Source organism: Sciurus carolinensis, chromosome 1, assembly GCF_902686445.1.
Source record: "Sciurus carolinensis chromosome 1, mSciCar1.2, whole genome shotgun sequence".
In the NCBI taxonomy this organism is placed as follows: Eukaryota; Metazoa; Chordata; class Mammalia; order Rodentia; family Sciuridae; genus Sciurus; species Sciurus carolinensis.
The window spans coordinates 205,110,515-205,133,674 of NC_062213.1; the positions used below are offsets into that span (position 1 = coordinate 205,110,515).

Here is a 23,160-nt window from a genome sequence, read left to right on the forward strand (position 1 = left end):
CCTGCTGACACGGGCGCAGCCTCTGCCCGCAGTTGTTCCTGGGTGGTGCTTGGTGCTGGGGAGGGCCCGCGTGCCCCAGCAGCTGTCGCCCTCGTGCTGGGAGTCCTGCAGTTGGTCTGGATGCCAGGCCTCCCGTGGCAGTGCCCTCTGACCTTGGGGAGTAGAGGACAAGCTCCAGATCCTGGGCCAGAACCGGGAAAGTGGCCTGTGGGAAGGGGCAGCAGGGAAAGGAAACCACCTCCTGCCCTCGGCCAGTTGCTTCTGGGGACCAGCACTGTGGCGGCCTGGTGCTGCCAATGGGCGGGTTTTTTCCGGGCAGGGTGTAGGAAGCATATTCCATTTCGAGGAGGAAGGCTCCTGATTTCTGTGTGTAGACAGCACTTGCCACCAGTTCTTTGTCCCCATGTGTCACGTCTGCCAAAGAACTTGGACATGCCAACCCTTGAGGAGGCAGAGTCCCTGCAGAGCAGACTTGGTGTCTCGCAGAAAGCCCAGAGCCAGAGCTCGGATGCTGTAGCCCGCTGCCCCTGGGAGAACTGTGGAGGGCAGGCGGGCCCAAGCATGGTTCAGTGGTCAGCTCTCGGCGGGTCTTCTCCACTGTCACGTGCCCCACCCAGGGACCCCTCCGTTTCCTGGGGCAGCATGGAGGGCAGTGATGGGGCTTCCACCACGAGACTGGGGAGACTCTTCTTAGTGGGCTGGCTGCCTGCTTAGGCATGATGCTGCGGCCATTCCCTGCCCCTGGGGAAGGTGGGAATGGAGGGGCGCAGGTCCTGGGGCTGGCCATGGGGAGCTGGCACCTGCACCAAGCGCCAGCCGCTTTCGTGTGACTGATCGCATCCCATCGGTGTGGCACATCTGGAGTTGGGGCGGGTCGTCCCTCGTGACAGGAGAACTGTGAGGAAGGGGGGACTGCCAGGACCCAGCCCCTGCCGACGTGGCTCTGGGAGTGGCCCTTCTCAGCTCAGGCCCGTGAGGAGGGTCAGTGCAGGGCCCGCGTCATCCCAGGTGACCTCGGGAAGCTGGCTCTGTGTTCAGAAAGCACTGCCATGTCCAGGCAGCCTGCTGGGCCTGGCCAGGCTGCTTGCTGAGCAGGCCTCGACCCCTGAGCCTCGGTGATTCCACAAGGTCAGGTGCTTTTAGGCCCCACAGCTGAGTCTTGGTTTTCTCCTGAGGCCTCACCTCTGTCACTGCCCTAAGACGCATTCTGCCTCTTCGTCTCCCAGCCTCAGTGGACACACCCGTGCAGGGGATGCAGAGCCCTAGGGCCACTCTGTCCACCACAGCTGGTCAGGAAGATGGCGCAGTGGGCACAGGAGCATCCGGCCCCGGGCACCATCTGACCTGCTGCCCCAGCCTTAGTGCAGGATACCAGCGTGAGGTCGGCTAGAGAGCCCCACAGGGTCAGGGCTGTGGCTCCCCCTCTAGGAGCCTTGCTTCCTGACTTGAGCCCACAGGCTGGCCTTTCTCCAGGAACTTCCTCTGCAGTTTCAGGGATGATCTCACTGGAAGGCCCTTGTGTCTTTGCACTGAGGAGGCGGCACAGTGCCGAGCTTCCCGTGCTCCTGTGGGCCCTTCCCCTGGAGGACACAGCAGTGGTACAGGTGGCTGCCACCTTTCCTGCTTGGGAAGAAGAGGGAGACTGCTCTCTGTGACCTGGAGTGGCAGGAGGGATGCCCCAGGATATGGGAAGGAGAGGTCCTCACATGCCTGGGTCCCTGGTTATGGAGCAGGGGCCCAGGGGCTCCAGTTTGGTGGGACACTTTAGTGTCATGGACACCACAGGGCCACAGGCTCCTGCAGGCTGAGGGACTACACCCAGTCCTAGGGAATTTCACAACCAGAGGAGCCCTCCAGCACTCTGGCCTTCTGTCAGCCCCTGTGACCCTGCGGGAATAGACAGTTCCATGCTGGTCACTGGGCAGTCCTCACCCCTTCCATTGTCCTTGCCTATTTAGCCAGGCGTAAACTCCGGGGCACCTTTAGTTGTTGGCCAGGCCGGGAGTGCAGCAGGCTTGGTGTCAGTCTCAGCAGGCACAGGCGCCGTTTACCTCCGAGGGAACCTGTCCCCAGCTGGCTGCCAGCCCACAGGTGGGAGTCCCTGGTGTAGTGACGTGTTTGCCAGCTTCCTGCCGGGTATCAGGACAGCGTCAGGTCATGAAGCCACCCTGCTGCCCGACTGGCCAGTGCTCGGGAACCAGCACTGGGCGCCACACACGAGGTCAGCAGGGGTGAGGACGCCGTGCCCCTGCCAGCCCCGCCTCAAGCCTGGCTCTTCTCGTGCCACCTTTGGTTCTGCATTCTACATGGGGCTGTCCGTGACCCGGCAGCTGTGTCCCCACCTCTTTGCCAGTGCTGGCCACAGGTCTGGGGGGGACGCAGCAGTGAGGGTGCCTCTCTGCCCACTCCACTCACAGTCCACAAGAGGACTGGCCACCGAGACAGTGGCACAAGGATGCCATGCTGTTGTAGGGTGTGGGCTGGGAGGGCAACCGAGAGGCCCATGGCGGGGTTCCACAGAGCACGTGGGATGGCCAGTGTGTCCCAGGTTCCGCCAAGGCTGCTGTGGAAGGCAGGAGAGGCCAGGAGAGGTCTTTGGACCCAGATGAGACCAGGGCACCAGGTCCGAGGTTTCCTAGGTCTCACTCCTGGTGTGTCCTAGGGCAGGGTAAGGGCCACCCAACCCAAGCACGGAGAACCGTGCTGTTACTGGATGACCCACTGCTCTGTCCTCAAGGGGCACAAGGCCCTGGTGGAGGCCAGATGCACTTCACAGAGATGCCAGGAAGGACAGACCCTGGGACCCCTCCGTGGAGAAGGCACGGCCTGGCGGGCCTGGCTGGTACCGAGCACTTGGCAGCTGGCAGTTGTGGTCTGTTGGTGGTGGTGAGGACAGTGGTGTCCAGGAGCCCACCTGCAGGGCTGCCCAGCCCCCACCCCTGGAGACAAGGCCTGAGCCGACTGCTCTTCCCCCCCCCGCCCCCCCACCTCTGCCTACGACCTCCCATTAGCCTCTGCGTGGGACCAGCGTTTCCAGGGTCTGAGTGGAGGCTGTAGGTGAGGCAGCCCGGGAGGTGTTTAGGACTCCCTCGTGCCCTCTTCATTGGAGACTTAGGCGCAGGGGCAGAGTGGTCAGCCCAGGTGTGCAGGGGCAGTGGGTGTGTCCTGCTGCCTGGTACCTGACTCTGCCCTGCCCAGGTGGGGTCCTCGGTGGAGCCGGACCCTGGGAGGCAGGGATCTGGGAGGGCAGTGGCCAGTACAGAGGTCGCCCTTGCCTGGTCTCTTCTCCACACAGTGGCCCTTGGCAGGTCATGCTGAGTGTCCCTAATAACCAGAAGATGTTTTCATTGCTCTTGTGACTGTCCCAAGACCCCTCTGGTCTCCGTCAGATCGTGGCAGAGGCTGCCACGTGGCTGCCTAGTTGAGCAGGTCTGTGTCCCTCGGACTTGCGGGAAGCAGTCCTGGCGCCCTGGAGCCCCCCTCGCACCAGACGCTTGCTGGTTGCAGGAAGGACAAGCTATTGATCGTACCGAGGGTGGTCACTCGACCTCTGTGCCACGTTCCAAATGTGTGTTCTCGAAGCACAGAAAATGCAAAGTGGAAAACGTGTGGTTTGCAACACTAGGCTGGAAACAGAAGACAGCACTTGGCAGGAGACGCAGAGGAGAGGGAAAGACACAGGTCCCGGCCCAGGAGACACCAGGCAGGCACGGCTGGGGCCCGGCACTTAGTGCTGGGCAGAGACCTTGGCACAGAGGAGGCAGTGTGCCTTTGACCTGCTGCAGAGGGACCCTCCCTCAGCCCTGTTCCCGTGGGTGGGCACAGTGCCCTAAAGGCCTGGCTGCCGTGATGTCCCTGGGGCCATCTGGCTCTCCTCCCAGGCAGTGCCTCGAGTGGGCAGATGTACAGCAGCAGGGCACGTCCTTGGAGCTGCTGCCAGCTCCTCACAAAATGGTCTCCAAGGTCATGTGCCTGCACCCCAGCAAGCACGCCGTGTCACCTCCTCGCATCCTTCCCTGTTAGGAGGTGAGAGAAACGAACCCCTCTGGTGAACAGGGCACCTCATGCCTCCCGCCAGGTCCACCTGGCCCAGGGTCATGCCCTCTCTCCCTTCCGGCAGGTGCCCTAGGTTCACAGGGTCACCAGGTCCCAAGGAGGCTGCAAGTAGGTGCTGTGGCCTGAGGTCACCAGCCCCCGTCCCACAGGCTCGGATTCGTGAAGGAGACGTTGGATTGCCCTGGAGAAGCCTTTTCCTCCCTCCCTTCTGAGGGACACAAAACCCTGTGTATTTATTTGCTTTGTTTATGGAAGGGGCCCGCTGTGAAGAGGTGGGAGCTGTCGGGGACGGGGGCTGTGCTCAGTGAGCCAGCTGTCTCTTTATGCCAGCCCCACACCTACCAGGGACATGGCAGCCCCCTTAGTCACTTGTGTGGGGGAGCTGTTGATCAGAGCTCGTGGCCTGGGGTGGCTGAATACCCACAGCCAGGCCCAGGGAGCTTGCTCCCACACAGGGCAGATGCCGCACTGCCCTCCTGGCTGGGTGCCTGGGACCTCGCTGTCTGTAGACCTCTGCCCTGGCAGGACACTCCTCCAGGGGCCTAGGCCGTCGGTGGGTCAGTGCTCATAGGTGGCTGCTCGATGCAGAGGTTTGAGGCTAACGAGGCAAGCTCAGCTCTTAGGCCTGCCCTGGACCGTCGCAGAACTGGGACATCCAGCACTTGCCACTGGCCAGAGATGGCAGAGTGCTGAGGCCGTCCTCCGGCCTCATCCTCCCAGGCTCCTGCGGAGTCTCGGCCACATTCCCTGGAGCCTTCTGCACGTCCGTCATCAGATACCGGTTCCCACCGAGGGCAGATCCTGGCTGATGAGTTTGCTCTGAGAATTAAACATGGAAGAGACGCTGGAGCAGCCTGGAGCAGCGCTGGCTTCACCCTGCACCCTGGCTGGCTGCTAGAATTCCCGCACCTCAGCCTGTGCCCTCCTCAGGACCCAGGCTGAAGGACCCAGTGAGTTAGGCCTCCGGAGCCTTTGACGCACGCCTTCTGGACCACCTCGTGGGCTGATGGTCGCCGAGATCATAGGAGTGAGAGGCTGGAGGTGTCCACAGGTCTGAGGGAGGTCAAGCTTAGGAAAGCTCCCCCGGCTGCGCTGTCACCGCTGCAGGAGAGCCGGGGAGGGACCAGGGAAGGTGAGCAAGGCCTGTCCTGAATGTGTGGGACCCGATGCCCCCTTAGGGCGGGCATCAGGGCACCTTACCCGCCTCCCTGTCCCCGCCCTGATGAGGACCCAACCCAGCGTTGCCACGCACTGGTTCCCGCACGTGCAGTGCTCCCATATGAGTGCTCGTCCTCCTCACCCCAGACCGGGTCATCCAGGTTGACCCCTCCGGCAGCCCCTGCACGCACCAGCCTAGAGGAGGCTGAGGAGGAGCTTGCCTGGGGGCCCACCGCCGGCTCCCTCTGGGGCAGACCAGGCCGCTCTGTTGCCTGGTGCTCTGCAGTCCGATGGGATGACCTTCAATGGTGGAGCTGACTCTGCCATTTAGTGGGTCTGCCTGGGGGGCTAGTGGCAGCTATTGGCAGATAGGTTGGGGGGGTCCATGCCAGGCCTCTTCCACCGCGGCTGGCCCCCCGAATGGTCTGCCCCTTCTCAGTGCCACTCAGCTGCTCCCTGGCCCTCCCAGGCCTGCTGTCCCCAGGGTGCAGCCTGCCCCTCGCAGCACCCAGCAGCGCCCTCTTCCTGCTCTGCCATTCTTTTACCACACAGTTGTCACTTGTCTGCGAACTACATTATTTTCCTACTTTTCTGTATATTATCAGTTCCTGAGGACAGGGTCCCCAGCTCCTAGCAGAACTCGGGGGGACCGAATGAAAGGAGACTCCGTCACTGCTGCAGAGAAGGCGTTTGGTTTTAACAGCGAGTGTCTCCTCCACCCTTGCCCCTGATGTGCCAGGATCTGGGTGGGGCGCCTGCCTCACTGATCTGTGATCCCCGTGCTGGCTTTCCGTGTACCCGGGGTGCACAGCCTCGCCATGGTCCTCTTTAGGACGTCCCCAGCCCCTCTGCCGTCCCGCCCCTGGTCACTTTGCCTCTGTATTGTTTATTGTGAGTGTTTCATACAAACAGGCTCCGTCGACGAGGCCCCCGTGAGGGACCTCTGCGGGGTTGAACGTGGACTGCTGGGGGCCTGGAGCTTGGCCCGTGTCATGGGGAGCAGTGCTGGGAGGTTCACAGGGGAGTGAAGCCAAGGCCGGGATTAGAGCAAGCCAGCCGCCTGCCTGACCTCCCCCGTCCGTGGGGGAGGTGGTGCTGGCTTCTGGGCGCAGGAGGAGGCCTCCAGGAGCCTGAGAGCTGCCCGTGCAGTGGGGCAGCCTTGTCCTCCCAGGGAGCACCTGGACGCAGGCTGTCAGGCCATCCCTGAGGGTACTCGGGGCAAGCTGATGGCAGCAGAGTGGAGGCCAAACCCAGGCTGCGGGGTGGTCCTTAGCAAGGGCCTGGCCGAACGAGCTGGGAGAAACAAACGGATATTTTTTAGTTGCAGATGGACACAATACCTTTATATTATTGACTGGTTTTTATGTGGTGCTGAGGCTCGAACCCAGTGCCTCACGTGGGCTAGGCAAGCGCTCCTCCACCAAGCTACAGCCCCAGCGCAACAAACTGATCTTACTTTGAGATCTCAGAGCCTTGGTGCCAGTGTGCATCATTCAAGGGTGCAGGCTCCCAAATCCGTCCAGCCCTGGCCAAGGGGGCAGGAACAGGCATCGTCCGGGAGAGGACCAGGGTCCCCAGTGTGCACGGCCCAGGGGAATCCACAGACAGGCATCTCCTGGGCCCAGCAGCCTCCTTCACCTACCCAGCCTTGGGTGGGTCATACCTGGTGGCCTTCGGGGATGCCTGTGGTAGCCCCTGAGCTCGTGCTCTCAATTCTGCAGAGTCATTTGCTCCTTCCTGGCTCCTTGAGCTCTAAGACAACTTGGCTGGCAACCCAGGCACTTGGGGACCGGGTGCCTGGCCAGTGTGGAACATGACCACACTTCCCAGGAGTACCAGGGAAGCAGCAGGAAGTCCCCCCACATCAGGCAGGCCCATTCTCAGCAGAGGGCCCAGGCGAACGTGCCCTGGTCCAGCTGTCTTTCACGGGCACAGCACACGCTCTGGAGGGTTTCCTCATGTCCAAGCCTCCTGCTCCTTTCCTCTCTCAGGCGGGGGGCAGGGGCAGGTGTTCCTCCAGGTAGAGGGGAGGGCTGCCGCAAAGAGCGGGACTTTTACGCTAGAAGCAGCTTATGTGTGTGGTCCAGCACACCTGGCCCTTCGGCTCTCCTGCCAACCCAGGAGGCACCCCCATGCTCCACCTTGTCTCCCAGCTCCAGGACACCCACGAACTCCATGGTACTCATTCTGCCTGCGACGAGGTCCCCTGAGAGGTAGACCAGAAGCTCCCCGCATTGGGCAGGCCTCAGCCACACCAAGAGACTCCATGGGCAGGGAATGGAAAGGCCCCACTATTCTAGCTTGGTGACTCTGACCTTGCATTTTTGGCCACTTCAGATGTCTCCCATTTGAGGCAGGACTGGATGAAGATGGAGGTCCCTGCCCAGCAGCATCACGCCACTTGGGAGCTTGCAAGAAATGAGTCTCAGCCCCAGTCCTAGACCCACCCCATCAGACCCTGCATGGATGAGATCCCCAGATGATTCATAAATACATTACATTAAAGCGTGGGAAGCCCTGAGCGGGCACGTCCTGCCAGCTGTGCATGGAAGTCCTCTGCTATGCCCAGCAGGATGCCCATCCCTGTGGGGCCCACCAGCCCCCAGGAAGCTCAGGGGTCTTGCCCTCTTAGAACTTCTGCTAATTCTGAGAAAGAACTTTCTCTCTTCCCTGGGCTGTTTCAAGTCACATTGTATAGATTGGAGTTTTCTTTTCCTAATTCAACCAGAGACCAATCCAGAACAGCAGAGGGATTTCTTCTATAAAACATCCTAGAAAAGCCACCATTGTCATGTGTGTGCCCAAGACTCCTCAAACGGGACTCAGAGCCCCCGTGGGGGCCTGCGCCTGGGTCTTTCCACTCCCTTGTGTCCCACTGACATCACACTGGCAGCGTTTGGACAGTGTACACCTGGTGACATTTTGGGAGCAATTTTGGAGAAGGCTGAGGGAAGTATTTGGTGTAACTTGACGTTACGTCCTCTGCCCGTAGTTCTCTCTTCCGCCCATATACCATTTGTCTGTAAAGCACCGAGGCCTAAAAATAGCTACTGGACTTGGAGTCACAGTGGATGAAGGACAGCGGCCCCATTTCCTTGGCTTTCAGACACCCTCAAAATGTCGCCATGAAATGGCATCCCAGGGGAATTAGCACGGCTCATTAAACCTGAATCCTAGCCAGGGCAGTGCCAGATGGAACCTGGTGGTGGCACGGATGAGGCCTCAGAAGTGACCACCTAATGCTTCTGCCATGCATCTTCCCCAGGTTCATGGCAAGTCAGATGGTGCCAGCCCCCCAGCAGGCATGAACCATCCTGGGCAGAACCCAGCCTTAACCAAAGAATCCCACAGTCAGCCTGCTGTACCCACTAAGGACGCGGGTGCAGCCTCTTAAGTTGTTCAGAGGAAGGAACAACTACAAGGGGTGCCTTAGGTCCAACAGGCCACTTTCTAAGCATCTGCTTGGCCAGAACAGGTGACAGGGCCATCTCCCCACAAAGCAGGCACCGTTGCACCTGGGTCAGAGCAGTGGCCTTCTCAAGGTCACAGCCAGATCAGTGTCCCTGCCTTCCCTTAGGAGCACATGCCACAGGCTGCTGGCTTTCCATGGCAGTGGGATAAATGCAGGGTTCCTCTTTTCTTGCTCTCTGCTCACACTTGGCTCTAGTGTCACCTGCCCACCTTTCAATTTCAAGTGCGTTTTCAGCTGAAGCGCATTACCAGAGGGACACTGGGCTTGGAATTCCACCCATGTGAAAGGTAAGGGAGGCATGTCTGTGGGGCTCAGCCAGTCTGTGACAGGTTGGGAGGATGTGGCAGGAGCCCTTGCCTGGGACAGTGCAGACACAGGTGGGGGAAGGGCAGGCCCCAGCACCAGGTCACATTGCCTGCCTTGGTGGTTCTACATCCGGTCTAACCTCTGCTCTTTCTGTGTGGCCCACAGCCCGAGACTGAGGATGAGAAAAAGCGCTTTGAAGAAGGCAAAGGACGGTACCTCCAGATGAAGGCAAAGCGACAGGGCCACACAGAGCCACAGCCCTAGACCCTCTTCTGCCACTGGGGCCTGAGCATCTGCTGTGACAGCCCCAGTTCCAGTCACTTAGAAGTTATCCCCTTGGCCAAAACCCCCACTCCTGTTGAAAGCTGGTGCTGTGTGACGTATCCACGTGGCAGTGTTAACCTGCGCCCTGTCCCGAGAGCCTGTGCACCAAAGCTTTATTTATATCCTTCCAGTATAAATGCTACACAGTATTGTCCCAAATGCTGGAGGCATCCACAGGCACCCTAGGGAATGCTTCCGAGCACATTAAGGTATGTGAAGAATTCAGTGCCCTAATAAAGCTGCTGTTTGGCTGGACCTATGAAGCCTGGGTGGTCTTTTTGTCAAAAGTCTGCTCTCCCACTGGACATGTGGCATGGGGGCTCCTGTGTGCAGCCTCAGCCTTCTGTTTCTCTGAGCTTGCGCCTTCCTCCTGGGTTCCACCCCTCCTGGCCCCAGCACCTGCGTGTGCCCCAGGGCCTCAGGCATAGCAGCACCCACCCGTTCCTGTCCAGCTGTAGAGGATTTGCAGCCTGGCTCCAGAGGTCCCATCCTGGCAGGAACCTGGGAGGGAGTTGACCCAGGACCACATCCTTCACGTTGCTCTATCTCCAAGTGTACATGTGTGGTGCGTGAGCTTCCGTGTCTGGGTTTGTGTGTGCACCGGGTCTAGCCGCCCCAGGGAGTAGATAAGCCACCAAGGCCTCTTCAGAGGGCCAGAATCCCACCCTCCACCGCAGTCCACCAGACACCCCTGGGGGTGGCACCTGGCCTTGTCCCTAAAGCCCATGGAATCTGTCCCACTGCCTGGAGAAGAGACTGGCCCACCAACAGCTGCAGCCTCACATGAGGCTCCCTTGGGCCCCTAGAGAGAGAACCCAGCTCCAGATGTAGAAACACCCGCCAAGAGATTTGGAATCTGTCTCAGGCCCCCAGTCCCGACTGAGGGGGTTATTTCCTGCCTGGGAGCAAAGGGAGAGAACAAACTCAAACCTTGTGAAGCCACAGCAACCCTGCCCTACCCCTCAGCCCCTGGTGGGTGGCTCAGGCTGCATTGACTCACCTGTCCCCCTGCAGCCCCACCCACAACCCATGCCATGAGGGCTCTGAGCTCAGGGTGATAAGAAGCCACCAAGGGCAAGCAGAAAGCTAGCTGAGGCCAGCAAGCTGTGCTCCAAGCCAGAGCCAGGCACACTGGGCTCACTGAGGGGGCAGGGACCTAGGCATCTGCATCCTTCCCAATAAGGTGGGCCAGGCATCAGACTCCCGAGTCTGTCCCACCTTGGGCACTCACACCTGACTTTGCACAAGTCAGGTACCTAAAACCGGCCACGCAGGTGCACAAAGCACTAAGTATCAGGCACAAGACAGATGGAATAAGTAAAGCCAGGGCAGCCATTAGGGTCCCATCTGCCACATGCCCCAAACCCAGCCAAGGTGGACAGAGGCATCCATAACAGCACTGAGTGAGCCTGGCGGTGGAGGGGAGGCAGGCCCATGGGCAGAGGCATGGCTCAGAATCTGAGAAAAGCCATGCTTGGGGCTGGGGGTGTAGCTCAGTTGTGGAACCTGCTTAGCATGCTCAAGGGGCTGAGTTCAATCCCAGCACCAAAAAAAAAAAAAAGAGAAAAGAAATGCCACATTTGATTACAGCTGCCCTGTCCCTGCCTTCCACTGCTGGCAATCTGTTTATAACCAGGGCCACCTGGATGGGAAGCCAGCCTGTCCATGGAGGATTCACAGAGGATACTTAGGCTCCGAGCACCCCAGAAGTCACAGGGAGTGTGGGAGAGGGCATGGCCCGGCTCCCCACTCCCCAAGGGCCCCTGCATGATATTGTGGAGTCTTTCTTTACAAATACCTTAACTTCTGTCCAGATTGGCCCTAAGGCCCACCTTGGTCCCCAAAAGTTGCTCAGGGACCTGGGTTGTATGGGTTAAAGTGGGCACAAAAGCCATGCTGCCCAGTTCTAGGCAGACCGCCTGACCAGGCAGTTGCCAGGTGGCTCTTTATGCTGCAGTTGGTTTGGGTCTCATCCTGGCCAGGTGCCCGTCCACCCTGCAGACACAGGGCTGCCTGCCCAGGGAGGCTTCCCCTGTGCCCAGAAAGGACAGTGCTGTGCCAGGCAGCCGTGAGGCCTGGTACCCACTATGTGTGGTAATGGGTTTCTTAGAAGACACAGGTACCATGCTCACCTACATAGGAGGCTAAGATACCAGCTCTACTCTTTGGAGGGGTCTTCAGACATCCCCACTGAGGAGTGGGGCGGTTTCCCGCAGATGGAATAAACTTAGGCTGTCAGTCTATAGGTGACCGCCTGTACCCTACCAGGCTAACAGGAGGAGGACATGAGAGAGAAGGAAGGAGATGTGGGGATCAGGCTGCTGACCTGGACATGTCCCAGCTGCAAGGGGAGGAGCAGGGCTTGAGAGGTCATTTCTGAGCCCACGTGGAAAGGGCTGGTCACGGGGACCATTATTCCTTTAATGGGTCCACAAGGCCCAGGGATAAATTGGAATCCTCAGCTGGCATAACCTCAACTTTCGCTGCCCTGGCTCTGGACCAAGCAACTCCGGGTTCCTAGAAACCGCCGATCCTCAGGCGGGCTGGTCCTGTCCACACCCCGCCACGCTTGCTCACCTTAGACGTGGCTGCCTCTGGGAAGGTCTTCCTGGGCCTCCCACCCCAGCCCCAGGTTCTCACTGTCCTCCCCGTCCCAGCTCCCTCTGGCCCGCAGGCCCCGCCAGCCCCAGGCCTGGGTCTTTCCAGGCGGCTTGGAGGCGGCCGCGGTGTGTGGACTGACCCTGGACCTAGCGCGGGGCTCGGGCGTGGGCGGGATGCGCCGTTGGCCGCGCTGGTCTGAAGCCCCACTGCGGGGGAGGGGCAGACGGCGGACGGACAGACCGACCGCGCTGCGGGCCGCGCCTGGGAGCAGGCGGGGCGGGGCGGGCCGAGGGGCGGCGCGGAGGCCCCGGCGGAGGCATGCGCCCTGGTCCGCCCCCCGCCCCCGGGCCCAGCGCAGCCAGGCGAGCGGCGGGAGCACCGCGCGGCCGCGGCGGAGGCGGCGCCGAGGGAGGGCGGCGGGCCGAGCGGAGCGCCCCGGCCATCCGTGTCCGCCGCCAGGATGCCCCGGCCGGTGGGCCGCTCCGCCGCCAGCTGCCCCCGGCGGCCCGCGCTGGGTCCCGGGGCGTGGGCACCGCAGCCCGAGCCGGAGGCGGGAACGGCGAGCAGGAGCCCCGGGAGCCCCCAAACAGGGTGAGCGTCGCCGCCCTGGCCCGGGGGCGGCTGGGCGGGAAATTCCCGCGGGAGGATTCGGAGGGGAGGGGACCGTCGGCGCTCCGTCGTCGTAGGGGTGGGTCGGAGGGGCAGCCGGCACCGCTTAGGGCTGGAACCTCCCCAACTTGGGGACCTTCAGGGTAACTTCCCCGGAGCCAGCCCCTCCTTCGGTTCCCCCATCCCCAGGCCTGGCAGCTCCGCCCCAGTGGCCCGCGGAGGGCGAGGGTGGCCACTCTGGGGGTCCTGGGCCCGCCCCTTCCCCCGCGCAACCCTGAGAGTGCCCGGGAGCCGCGGTCCGGCCAGCTTCCGACTCCCCAGGCGGTCGCCCGGACGCGCCCTCGGGGCTGGGCAGGACAAGAGGGACCTATTGGGGACGAGCAGGCGGGGGAGCGCCTGTTGGAGACGTGGAGGGGTGACCCGAGCCCCGGGGCTGGGATCGCAGGGGTGGAGCCTTGGGGGGAGGTGTGAACTGCGTGCCCCGCCCCCGAGCGGCTGCAGGGCCGGGCTCTGCAGGACCATTGGCGCAGCACCCGCGGAAGCCAACGTGGGGGCAGGAGCCCGGAGAGCAGGCCCTCGCGATCGGGGCGGGAGCAGCCAGGGCCCGGGGAATCCTTTCAAGTTCTGGGTTCTCTTTGTTGCGCAATAGAGCCCTGGGGCCGCGCGGCCTCATTGGCCCGGGTCCGTGACGTCACTCCCGGGCCCCTCCGGCAGACCCTACTGAGGGAGGCTTCAGGGTCTGGGGTCCTTGGACGGAGCTGTGGCACCTGCAGTCTGCCCTGAGTTGGGGAGGGAGTAGGAAGCCTAGTCCTGGAAATGCTTGGGGATGCTGAGTGCAGTGCAGGAGGAGCTTGCTAGCAGGGCGGCGACACGCCCCAGGACCTCAACCTGGGGTTTGGACCCCAGTGGCCGCAGCTCCCTGTGAAGAATTGTAGGTCTGTGATCAGTGGATCTGCGGTCATCAGTATGGAGGGAGGACACGCTGTTCTCACAGCCAGTCCCCTGTCGCTCTTCACCTGCAGACCTGTCTACCCCCATCACCACCCCAGGACATTACTCCCCCACACCAGACCACGGTGTCCAGGAGTGCAGGGCTCCAACGCAGCCCTGCCACTTTCCTCCGTTGCTCCCAGCTCGGAGCAGTGGTGTTCCCACAGGAGGATCTGCCCTATGAGGACAGGCGGCAATGACAGTAACAGCACAAAGCCCCGCTCCCAGGCATTTTAGGGTTTGAGAGGTCGAGACTTTGGTGTTGCCTACGTGAAGTTTGGACCTTGGCTCTGGCATATAATGGCATGGGTACATAGTTTTGCTTCTCTCTGCCTCTACTGGTCATCTTTAAAGTGGGGTTGGCAACACTGTTCATCACACAAAATTGCTGGGGATACTAAGTGGGAGGAGTGTAGCGGTTTGCAGTAGGACGCTTCCTTCCTTGCCCAGGGGACACTGTTCCCTGCCCACAGACCTAAAGCTTTCCCTTTAGGTGCTATTAGGCTAGATAAGGGGAAGAACGGGCACTGTGAAGCATTGTGCGGCTGGCAGTCTGTGGTGCCTTCCTCACTACTGTACCAGTCATCAACACATGGGTAGGGTGGACCACACAGGCCAAAGTCACAAGGGCCAGACAGAGCATACGTGGGCATCTGACAGCCAAGGCAGCCCAACAGAGTTAGAAATAGATCCTGGCCCACCACGTGCATGCCGAGTCCGCTTACCTATTTGATACCCTAGAGGTGGCTGGTGTCTGCAGTCTCTGGTCCACCCTCTGCAGGCTGCCAGGCGAACCAAAGGCTGGATGCAGTCCTGTGGCCGCCTCATCCCCAGGCTGTTCTGGGTGAATGTCTGCCTGCAGGTCTGAGGCTTACCGACACCAACCTCAGTGTCTTGGCCCTTGGCAAGCATTTACTAAGCACTTGCTACATGCCTAGCTCCACCCCTGGCACCCCCTCCCCCCGGCATAGCTCACCCTCAACTCTTCAAGGTAGGCACTGTCGTATCTGATGATAAAAGGGAGGCACAGAGGCATCAGGTAACAAGCTGGGAGCTGGGGCTGTGTCCAGCAGTCTGCCAAACCTACACTTACTCCCTCACCTTGTGGCCTCTGCACCATGGCCAGAGAGCTTTGCTGGACACAAGAATGGCTGGAGGACTGGGGAGGTAGCTCAGTCGGTAGAGTGCTTACCTTGCAAGCACAAGGCCCTGGGTTCGATCCCCAGCACCGCAAAAAAAAAAAAAAAAGAATGGCTGGAGGAGGGTCACCCTGCCTCCCACACTAGGTCTGGGTGCTGGAGGGGAGGCTGCTGTGTTTGGGAAGGAATTTCCTGGCCATAGCTGTCTCCTCTCGTGGGTCAAGGGTCTCAGCAGGTCTGAGGCAAGGACCCAGAAATGAATGAGACACATTGCTCGGGGTTCCCTGAGTGTCCTGGGAGTGGGCCACAGACATACCAAAGAGCTTCACACAACTTCTGGGGGCCTGTGACTCCAGCAACCTGGAAGGCTAAGGCAAGAGCATCACAAGTTCAAGGCCAGCCTGGGAAACTAAGTGTCCCTGTCTCAAATTTAAAAAAAATAAGGATTGGGGATACAGCTCAGTGGTAGAGTGCCTCTGGGTTCAGTCCCTAATACAGAAAAAAAAAAAAATGCTGACCAGGACAACATTGCTTTCCCTGCCTGAGAGCCAGGTGATTTGGCTAAGGCTTCAGTGGCCCCTCCATCCCAGCTGCAGACACGCCATTCCTGGGGAATGGTGACTGGTGCTGGTGCCTAGCAGTGCTCTGCACAGGGAGGTGGCCCAGGGCTGCCGGGCTGGGAAGGGGGAGGAAGGGACCTGTCGCCCAGCCCTCTGGCAGGATGGGGCACCTCCCTGGTACACAGCCCCTGCCCAACATCCTGTGTCCCTGGCTCACATCCAAAGGCAGTTGGCAGTTCCTCTGCAGAGTCAAGGTCTGGCTCTGGGCTGTCCCCGGGCCAATGCTGCCCATGTCATCGGAACATAATACTGACCGCCACCACATAGCACCTATTATATGCAAGACCCAGGCCTAGGACTTTAGAGGTGCAATGTCTGTCCACTGTAGCTCCCATGGAAGAAGCAGGGCAGTCCTTGTCAGAGGAGGACGTGGCGCAGGGACCTTTCCTGAGCTACAGCCAAGGGTGCTGGAGCTTTATCCCCTGCCTGCAGTTGAACTGGGACCACCCTCAACCCTCAAGTGATGGGCGCCACCCGTGGAAAGCCAACTGGGGTGTGACCGGTGAAGCAGGCTGCCCGTTCCAGGGTGGGCTGAAAGTGGTCACCAGTTCACCCCTGCCCCACGGGTCACTGGGTGAACCGGGAAGGGACGGGCGTTGTAGGAAGCCTGCCCCTCCCGGGCACGGCCTCACTGGGCCAGCCGAGGTGGGAGCCCTGAGCTGCCTGCTGGGGAGACCCAGGGGGCGCGGGAGGTCTTTGGAACACTGAGGGAGAGAGGGCTTGTTCTGGGACAGGACCAGGACGCACTTGGGGCAAGAATGTCTGTTGGCCTGTGGATGCAGATGACCTGAAAGAAAGCCCAGCTGCTAAGCCTTGATCAGGAGTGGGCAGCAGTGAGGACACATGCAGTAACTGGGCACCCCTGTGTACAGTCCTCGGGTGCCCAGCTCATGGGCAGAAGGCTGCAGGTAGTGAGCAGGGCCTGGAATCCTGGTGTGAGACAGGACCAGACAGATGGGTCTCCCCTCGCCCACAGCCCGGAGCTCCAATGCTGTGGTCAGAGGGGAGTCACTGAGTGCTCGCCCTCCCCCCAGCTGCTCGCGGTTCCTGGCGTCCCTGAGCCACCGCCTGTGAGGGCTGCTGCCCACGCCAAGGTCTGGCTCCAAGGAGGATGCCTCGGCCGCTTGCCAGCTCCCGTTTGCACCATGAGTGATGAGCGGCGACTGCCTGGCAGTGCGGTAGGCTGGTTGGCATGTGGAGGCCTCTCCCTGCTGGCCAACGCCTGGGGCATCCTCAGTGTGGGTGCCAAGCAGAAGAAGTGGAAGCCCCTGGAGTTCCTGCTGTGCACTCTCGCAGCCACCCACATGCTCAACGTGGCCGTGCCCATCACCACCTACGCCGTGGTGCAGCTGCGACGGCAGCGCCCCGACTACGAGTGGAACGAGGGCCTCTGCAAGGTCTTCGTGTCCACCTTCTACACCCTCACCCTGGCCACCTGCTTCTCCGTCACCTCCCTCTCCTATCACCGCATGTGGATGGTCCGCTGGCCTGTCAACTACCGGTGAGTGTGCGGGCGTTGTCCTCCAGCAGGGGCTGCGCGCGACCGAGGCACCTAGTGTATCTGGGCACACCTGCGAGGTTCCTGTGTGGTGGTGCCACACGCGCGCTGTGCCGGAGTGGGCAGGGAAGTCGGGTGGCTCGGGGCTGCTGGGGACACGCACCTGTGGCGTGAGTGTGCAGGTGCCCGGTGGAGGAACCCCTGGCCAGAGGGATGTGGGCAGTGTGCACAGGCCCCTCCCATGAGGGACAAGGCCCCACGCCGCCTGAGCCATGACTGTGACGCAGGCGGGGCAGCCAGGTGCGGTCAGGACCCTCTGCAGGTCCCGTGAGTGACGCTGGTTTCCTTTGTCCTGCCCTGCCCCCCGCCAGGTTGAGCAATGCCAAGAAGCAGGCAGTGCACACCGTCATGGGCATCTGGATGGTGTCCTTCATCCTGTCAGCTCTGCCCGCTGTCGGCTGGCACGACACCAGGGAACGCTTCTATACCCACGGCTGCCGCTTCATCGTGGCCGAGATTGGCCTGGGCTTCGGCGTCTGCTTCTTGCTGCTGGTGGGCGGCAGTGTGGCCATGGGGGTGGTCTGCACGGCCATCGCCCTTTTCCAGACGCTGGCCGTGCAGGGGGGGCGCCAGGCTGCCTGCCGCACCTTCACTGTGCCCACCATCGTAGTGGAGGATGCCCAAGGCAAGCGCCGCTCTTCCATCGATGGCTCGGAGCCAGCCAAAACCTCGCTGCAGATCACGGGCCTGGTGGCCACCATCGTAGTCATCTATGACTGCCTCATGGGCGTCCCCGTACTGGTGGGTGAGGGCGTGAGGTGGGGAGCCTGTCAGGGGCCGTGGGCTTGGGGCAGCGGGAGGCTGGGCAGCGGGTGGTTGAAGCCTCAGACCCCACCCTTTGAGACGCACATTATCATACCCACTTACAGGTTTGAAAAGCACGGTTCAGAGAGGTATAGGACTTCCTCCAAAAATCAGGGCAGCCTTGATGGGACTTGACCCATCTCTTCTGCCACACTGCAGAGGAAATTCCTCCCTCACCAGAGGCCACTTAGATGCAGAGGGTAAGGAAGGTGAGGTGACGTGCCCACAGGCTTCTAGTAGGCCCAGGGCCCAAGATGTGGCAGGTCAGTAACCAGGAGTTAGATTGGGACAGGGCTAGGCCAGGGCAGGCCTCGCGTGTTCTGGGAAGTTATGCTTGATCCTAAGGGCTCAGGAAGGTCAAGGTGAGGGCTGGTCTAGGGAAGGCCTTGATCATGAGGGTCCGAGATCCAGTGGGACTGCCTGGTCCCTCTGCAGCTGGTAGCCAAACCCTCCAGCCATGGGGCTGCAGCCTCAGAATGTCTGCAATGGCACAGGGAAGGGAATCGCAGCCAGGCCCTGAGAGCCTTCATCCAAGCAGCCCCTGGAGTCATGGTGGGACAGGTCCAGAAAGGGGGGCGGGCAGCTTCGGGGTTGGGGGCTTACTTGGGATGCAGCCCCTGCTCACCTGCTGCCACACCCAGCTGCAGGGTCCTTAGGTGTAAATGGGCCTGGCATCCAGTCCCCGTGCTGAGGGCAGGAAGGAGCCATGAAACTGTAAATCGCCGTAGGAACAGAGTGGGGCCTGGCACGAGGAAGGGGTCCCTTCTGGCTTCTCTTCAGAACAGGGAAGTTCCACTTATGGAAACCGTCTCTGGCCTGTTACAGACAGTATCTGAAATCTATCCTCCTCCTCGGTAGTATGGGGTGCTCTTAGCTCATTTCACTGACGAAGGAATCAAGCTCCAGAGAGGTTGAGTGGTTTTCAGAGGGTCACACAGCTCATAAATGGCAGAATTCCCATGAGGTCTGCAGTGTGCACACTTCCACTCTGTTGTGGAAATTGTTAAATGTCATTCTTTCCAGATGGGCAGGGCAATGAGGGCTCTCCTGGGACAGGAGAAATGAGGGGGGCCCTGGGAACTGACCCAGAGGCCACTGGGGGTGTGAGCCCTAGATGCCTGCAATAGGGGCAGCATTGAGGAGGCCACTGGCCAAGAAGGAGCAGGGGACGGGGGTTAGCAGAAAAGTACAGGCTGGCTCCCTGGCCTGCTCCTCACCTGCAATGACTGCAGCAAGCCATGGGCACATGGGGACAGTGAGCAGTGCTTGGTGGGCAGGACACCCTTGCCCTTTCCTCCCCAAGGGCCTAGAATTCTGTTTGTGACCACCACCTCCTTCTCTGGCCAGTGGGTTATGGGACCTGCTATATGAAGGGGCAGCAGAGGCTGGGAGGGAGGCTGGGGTCCTGCCGTCAGGCCTAGCCCTGTGCCCACAGGTGGTGAGCTTCAGCAGCCTGCGGGCTGACGCCTCGGCACCCTGGATGGCGCTCTGTGTGCTGTGGTGCTCTGTGGCCCAGGCCCTGCTGCTGCCTGTCTTCCTCTGGGCCTGTGACCGCTACCGGGCAGACCTCAAGGCCGTCTGGGAGAAGTGCATGGCCCTCGTGGCCAATGACGCAGACTCAGATGATGGTAAGGGTGACCTGTGAGTGGCCCTGGGAAGGGTGACGTGGGCGAGCTCACTGGGGTCGGTGGGAAAACAGCTGCCTTGCAGACTCCCCGTGGCACTCAGGTGACCCCATTCTCAACTGCAGATACTCCCTGTGTCAGCCCCAAGCTGAGCACCCCACAGCAGTGTTCCTGTCTTGCTCTGCTGCTCCGGGGTTCCAATTAATCAACACTCTGCTTAACCGAGTGGTTGTGGACACTGGGCTGGATGTTCCACTGAGTTCATAGGCTCACCCCCACCCACAACCTTAGAGTGAACTGCCCCAAGGGCTCTTGCAGCAATCCTATGTCACCTTAGGCTGAGCCCTGGTTATGTGCAGGCACTCCAGTAACCTCAGGTCCCACCCCATATCCTAGATGAGAAAAGTTGCTCAGTATCTGACCTCCCAGATTCAACTGAAGGCTGGCGTAGCCAGGATTTGGACCAGGACCTCACTCAGCCTTGCTCTTTTCAGCTAACCAGTCCCCTGCCTTGGGTGTGTGTGAGATGGGGGGATCCCCTGGACTCCCTCCCATAGGCCCCAAAGTTTCTATGGCCCATGCCTCTGTCCTACTCTGTAGAGAGCAGCCTGGAAGGCAGCATCCCTCCAGACCTGGTGTTGGAGCGCCCCCTTGACTACAGCTGTGGAGGTGACTCTGTGGACCTGGACAGGATGGCCTATGAGCTCTCTGCTCTGGAGGAGGGTCTGCCCCAGCTCTACCCACTGCGGCCCTTGCAGGAAGACAAGATGCAGTACCTCCAGGTAGGGGGCGGGGTGGGAGGTGGGCTAGTCCGACCCCCCTCCCTTTTCTCTGAGCTCATCTCAGGCTCATGGCACCTCAGGGGAATAGCATCACCCTCTGGACTGGCCTGAGGTCATAGAGCCTGTGTGCATGGGCTCAGGAGAGGCACCCTGTCCCCTACCCTGTGTTTCCTGTGTTTTGGAAGAATGGTCCACCTGATGTCTGCTGTTTGCTTCCGGCTCACTGCTCCGCTCAGGAGCCTTCTCCCCAACCCATCCAAGCTACAGAGGACAACACTGAGGTTCAGAGAGGCTGTCATTTGCTCCAAAACTCACAGCTCCAAACCAGGCAGCCCTGGTCTCCGACCCACTGACTGCCCTGCCTGAGCGCAGGGAGGTGTCGATCCAGGTTTTCCAGGAGGGCAATTCCTGGTTAAATCCCGCCCCGTCCTCAGGTCCCACCCACACGGCGCTTCTCCCATGACGACTCCGATGTGTGGGCTGCCGTCCCCCTGCCCTCCTTCCTGCCACGCTGGGGCTCCGGCGAGGACCTGGCCGCCCTGGCACACCTGGTGCTGCCCTCGGGGCCCGACCGGCGCCGCGGCAGCTTGCTGGCCTTCACTGAGGACGCGCCCCCGTTCCGCCCTCGCCGCCGCTCGGCTGAGAGCTTGCTGTCGCTGCGCCCCCCGGCCCTGGACTGCAGCCTGCGCCACACCCACGACTCGTCCCCCAGCAGCCCTCGCCGCCGGACTGGGCCTGGTGCCCGCTCCGCCTCGGCCTCACTGTTGCCCGAGGCCTTCGCCCTGACCGACTTCGAGCATGAGCCGCAGGCCCTGTGCCGCCCACCGGCCCCGGCCCGGCCCTTCCCCACTTTGCGCTCAGAGTTGGGTGAAGCCCCAACGCCCCCTGGCGGCGCGCGGAGGAGCCCAGGGCCGCGCCGGGCTGCACGTGCGCACACCGGGCACCTGCAGACCAGCCTGAGTGTGTCTTGGGGCGAGCCCGGCGGCCTGCACGTGGTGGTTGGCGGCGGCGGTGGCAGTACCAGCAGCTTCCTGAGTTCGCCCTCTGAGTCCTCGGGCTACATCACACTGCACTCGGAGTCGCTGGGCTCAGCATCCTAGGGTTGGCAGGTGTCTCCTAAGAACACTAGGCAGCCGAGTCGCCTGCGAGGACCCCAGCACCAAAGATGCCACTTGTGTCCCGCATAGACAACATGCCACCCCTCTCGGTGGTAAGGAAGTACCCGCCACAGCACCTCTGTTCTGGCTCCTCCCTGCCGGTGTTACCTGGGGGCACGATGGCTGCCCCCCTGGACACCTGTGCTGGGCATGGCATCTCCTGGGACCAGTGAGGCTAGGCTTGGGTAGTGAGCCACGTCTGCACATGGACTGCACCAACCCTCTGCAACTGGACTAGGTGCAGGGACCCTGAGACGGGGCCACCATCAGAACAAAGTCCCAGTCTTGGAAAAGCTGGAACCAGAAACACTGAATTGCAGACCACCCTGCAGTCTGCACGCAACTGCCACACCTCAGGGGCATGGATGGCAGAGGGTCTCTCTAAGCACAGGGGTCTTCAGAGCCCAAACAAGCTCTCTGAGCAGGTCTCCCAGTCTGTGACCTGTTCTGCCTCATTTTCCTATCTATGATGAACAGGTGACCATGTTCTCTCTCAGGGCTGTTTGAAGTCTCCTGGTCAGTGTGCCCTGGCCACTCAGTGGACCAGGTGTGAGAGGAAGTCAGGGCCCTCTTGGGGTCCTTTGTGAGTGTCAGGCTTCAGCATGTGGCCCCCAGGCCTGAGGCCTCCCACTCTCAGTGCCCCAGCCCCCTTGGAGACTGACATTCCACCCTAGCTAAGCACAACACTTCTGCACCATCACCATTAGCACCACAGCCACCTTAGCCACCATTAGTGTCCCCATGCTCATTACTCCACCATAGCTGCCTGTCCCCCACCACGTCAGCCACCTCTGACTCCCACCATGAAAGATGTGGACTCATGGTTCAAAGGACTGAAGCAAAGGGGAGGTGGGCTTCTTAGCCAGTGCCCATCCCCAGCCTCACCCCTACCTACCCTGAAAAGGACCCTCCCCCACCCTGGGACAGGGCTTCTCTTTGCTCTCCTTCCTTGCAGGCCAGGGCTCTGCCAGGGCCCAGGTCTTCCTAGGTGAAGGAGAGGCTCAGGAATAGCTGTGACCTCATGGAGGGATATCACTGACATCACGCAGTGACCCCTCAAAGTGAGGACCTGAAGCCTGTTTCAAGGCCAGCACAGAGCCAGCCTGTGTCCTGGTTCCTCTGCCTCTTAGGTGGCTAGGCCCATTTCCTAACCTTCCAGACAGGGTTCCAGCTCCAGAGGGGCCACTGAGGGTAGGGGCAGATGACTGCCCAACTTGACTTCAGAGGCCTCTCTTGTCCCTAGCATAGGATAAAGGGCATGGGCCAGACATAGGTGAGCAAGGGTCAGGGGGGACTGCAGTTCAGCCCCAGCCACAAGAGGAGTCCTCTCTGACCAGTGCTGCTGTGCCTTCAAGAACAGATGTGTCACATGGGGACAGAGGCCACCAGCTAGCCACTGTCCCCCCAAAAACTTACCTATTTTTCACCTTGTGTTTTCACTGAAAAATTTCATATCCAATGGCAATACTTGCAGTGGGGACATAGTCCTCCCAAATCACTCCAGTCTTGGTTGTTGCAAAATTTCAGGGAGGACCCCAAAGTGGAGGACCCTGGGGCTCTCTCCCACACTTTGTCTAGCCTCCAGGCCTGTTTGCTGTGTTTGAGCTCGACCCTGGACTTGGCTGGGGAGGGAGCTCTGTCTACAGACCACATCCATCCCAGAGCCAGGGCTCCGTTTGTAGTTTTTTTGTTTTGTTTTGACAACTGAGCATTTCTCTTCTGTACAGGACCCAATAAAAACTTCTGTATGATTTGCATCTGGGAGTCCAAATCTGGTTACATGGAAACACCCTTTCAGAACCTGATGGCAGGGCTGACCAGCAGCCCCCAAATGTCTCTGCCTCTGAAACTTGAATTCCTTCGCTAATGTGCCCTTTCTCTAAGAGCTCTCTGGTCCCGCCCATCAAGGGAGAGGGACGTGGAGCAGTAACAGCATGAAGCAGTGGGTGGGCACTAAAA

At 60.7% G+C, this 23,160-nt stretch overlaps 2 protein-coding genes across 5 annotated transcripts in view; both read left to right on the plus strand.

The window, feature by feature from the left end:
• Positions 1-9,571, plus strand: part of Acot7 (acyl-CoA thioesterase 7) — a 76,225-nt gene extending 66,654 nt beyond the window's left edge. For all 4 annotated transcript variants that reach the window (XM_047542516.1, XM_047542520.1, XM_047542527.1 and 1 more), the window contains one exon: positions 9,158-9,571. In XM_047542516.1, coding sequence (XP_047398472.1) covers positions 9,158-9,256 — 99 coding nt within the window. In that variant the 3' untranslated portion in view covers positions 9,257-9,571. The remainder of the gene's footprint in view (positions 1-9,157) is intronic.
• Positions 9,572-12,246: 2,675 nt separating this feature from the next.
• On the plus strand, positions 12,247-22,958 carry Gpr153 (G protein-coupled receptor 153). Its single transcript, XM_047538396.1, has 6 exons — positions 12,247-12,508; positions 16,310-16,776; positions 17,145-17,574; positions 19,073-19,265; positions 19,863-20,044; positions 20,479-22,958. Exons 2-6 carry the CDS (start codon positions 16,421-16,423, stop codon positions 21,142-21,144), a joined length of 1,827 nt encoding a protein of 608 aa, XP_047394352.1. The 5' UTR covers positions 12,247-12,508; positions 16,310-16,420; the 3' UTR covers positions 21,145-22,958.
• The last annotated feature ends 202 nt before the right edge of the window (positions 22,959-23,160 follow it).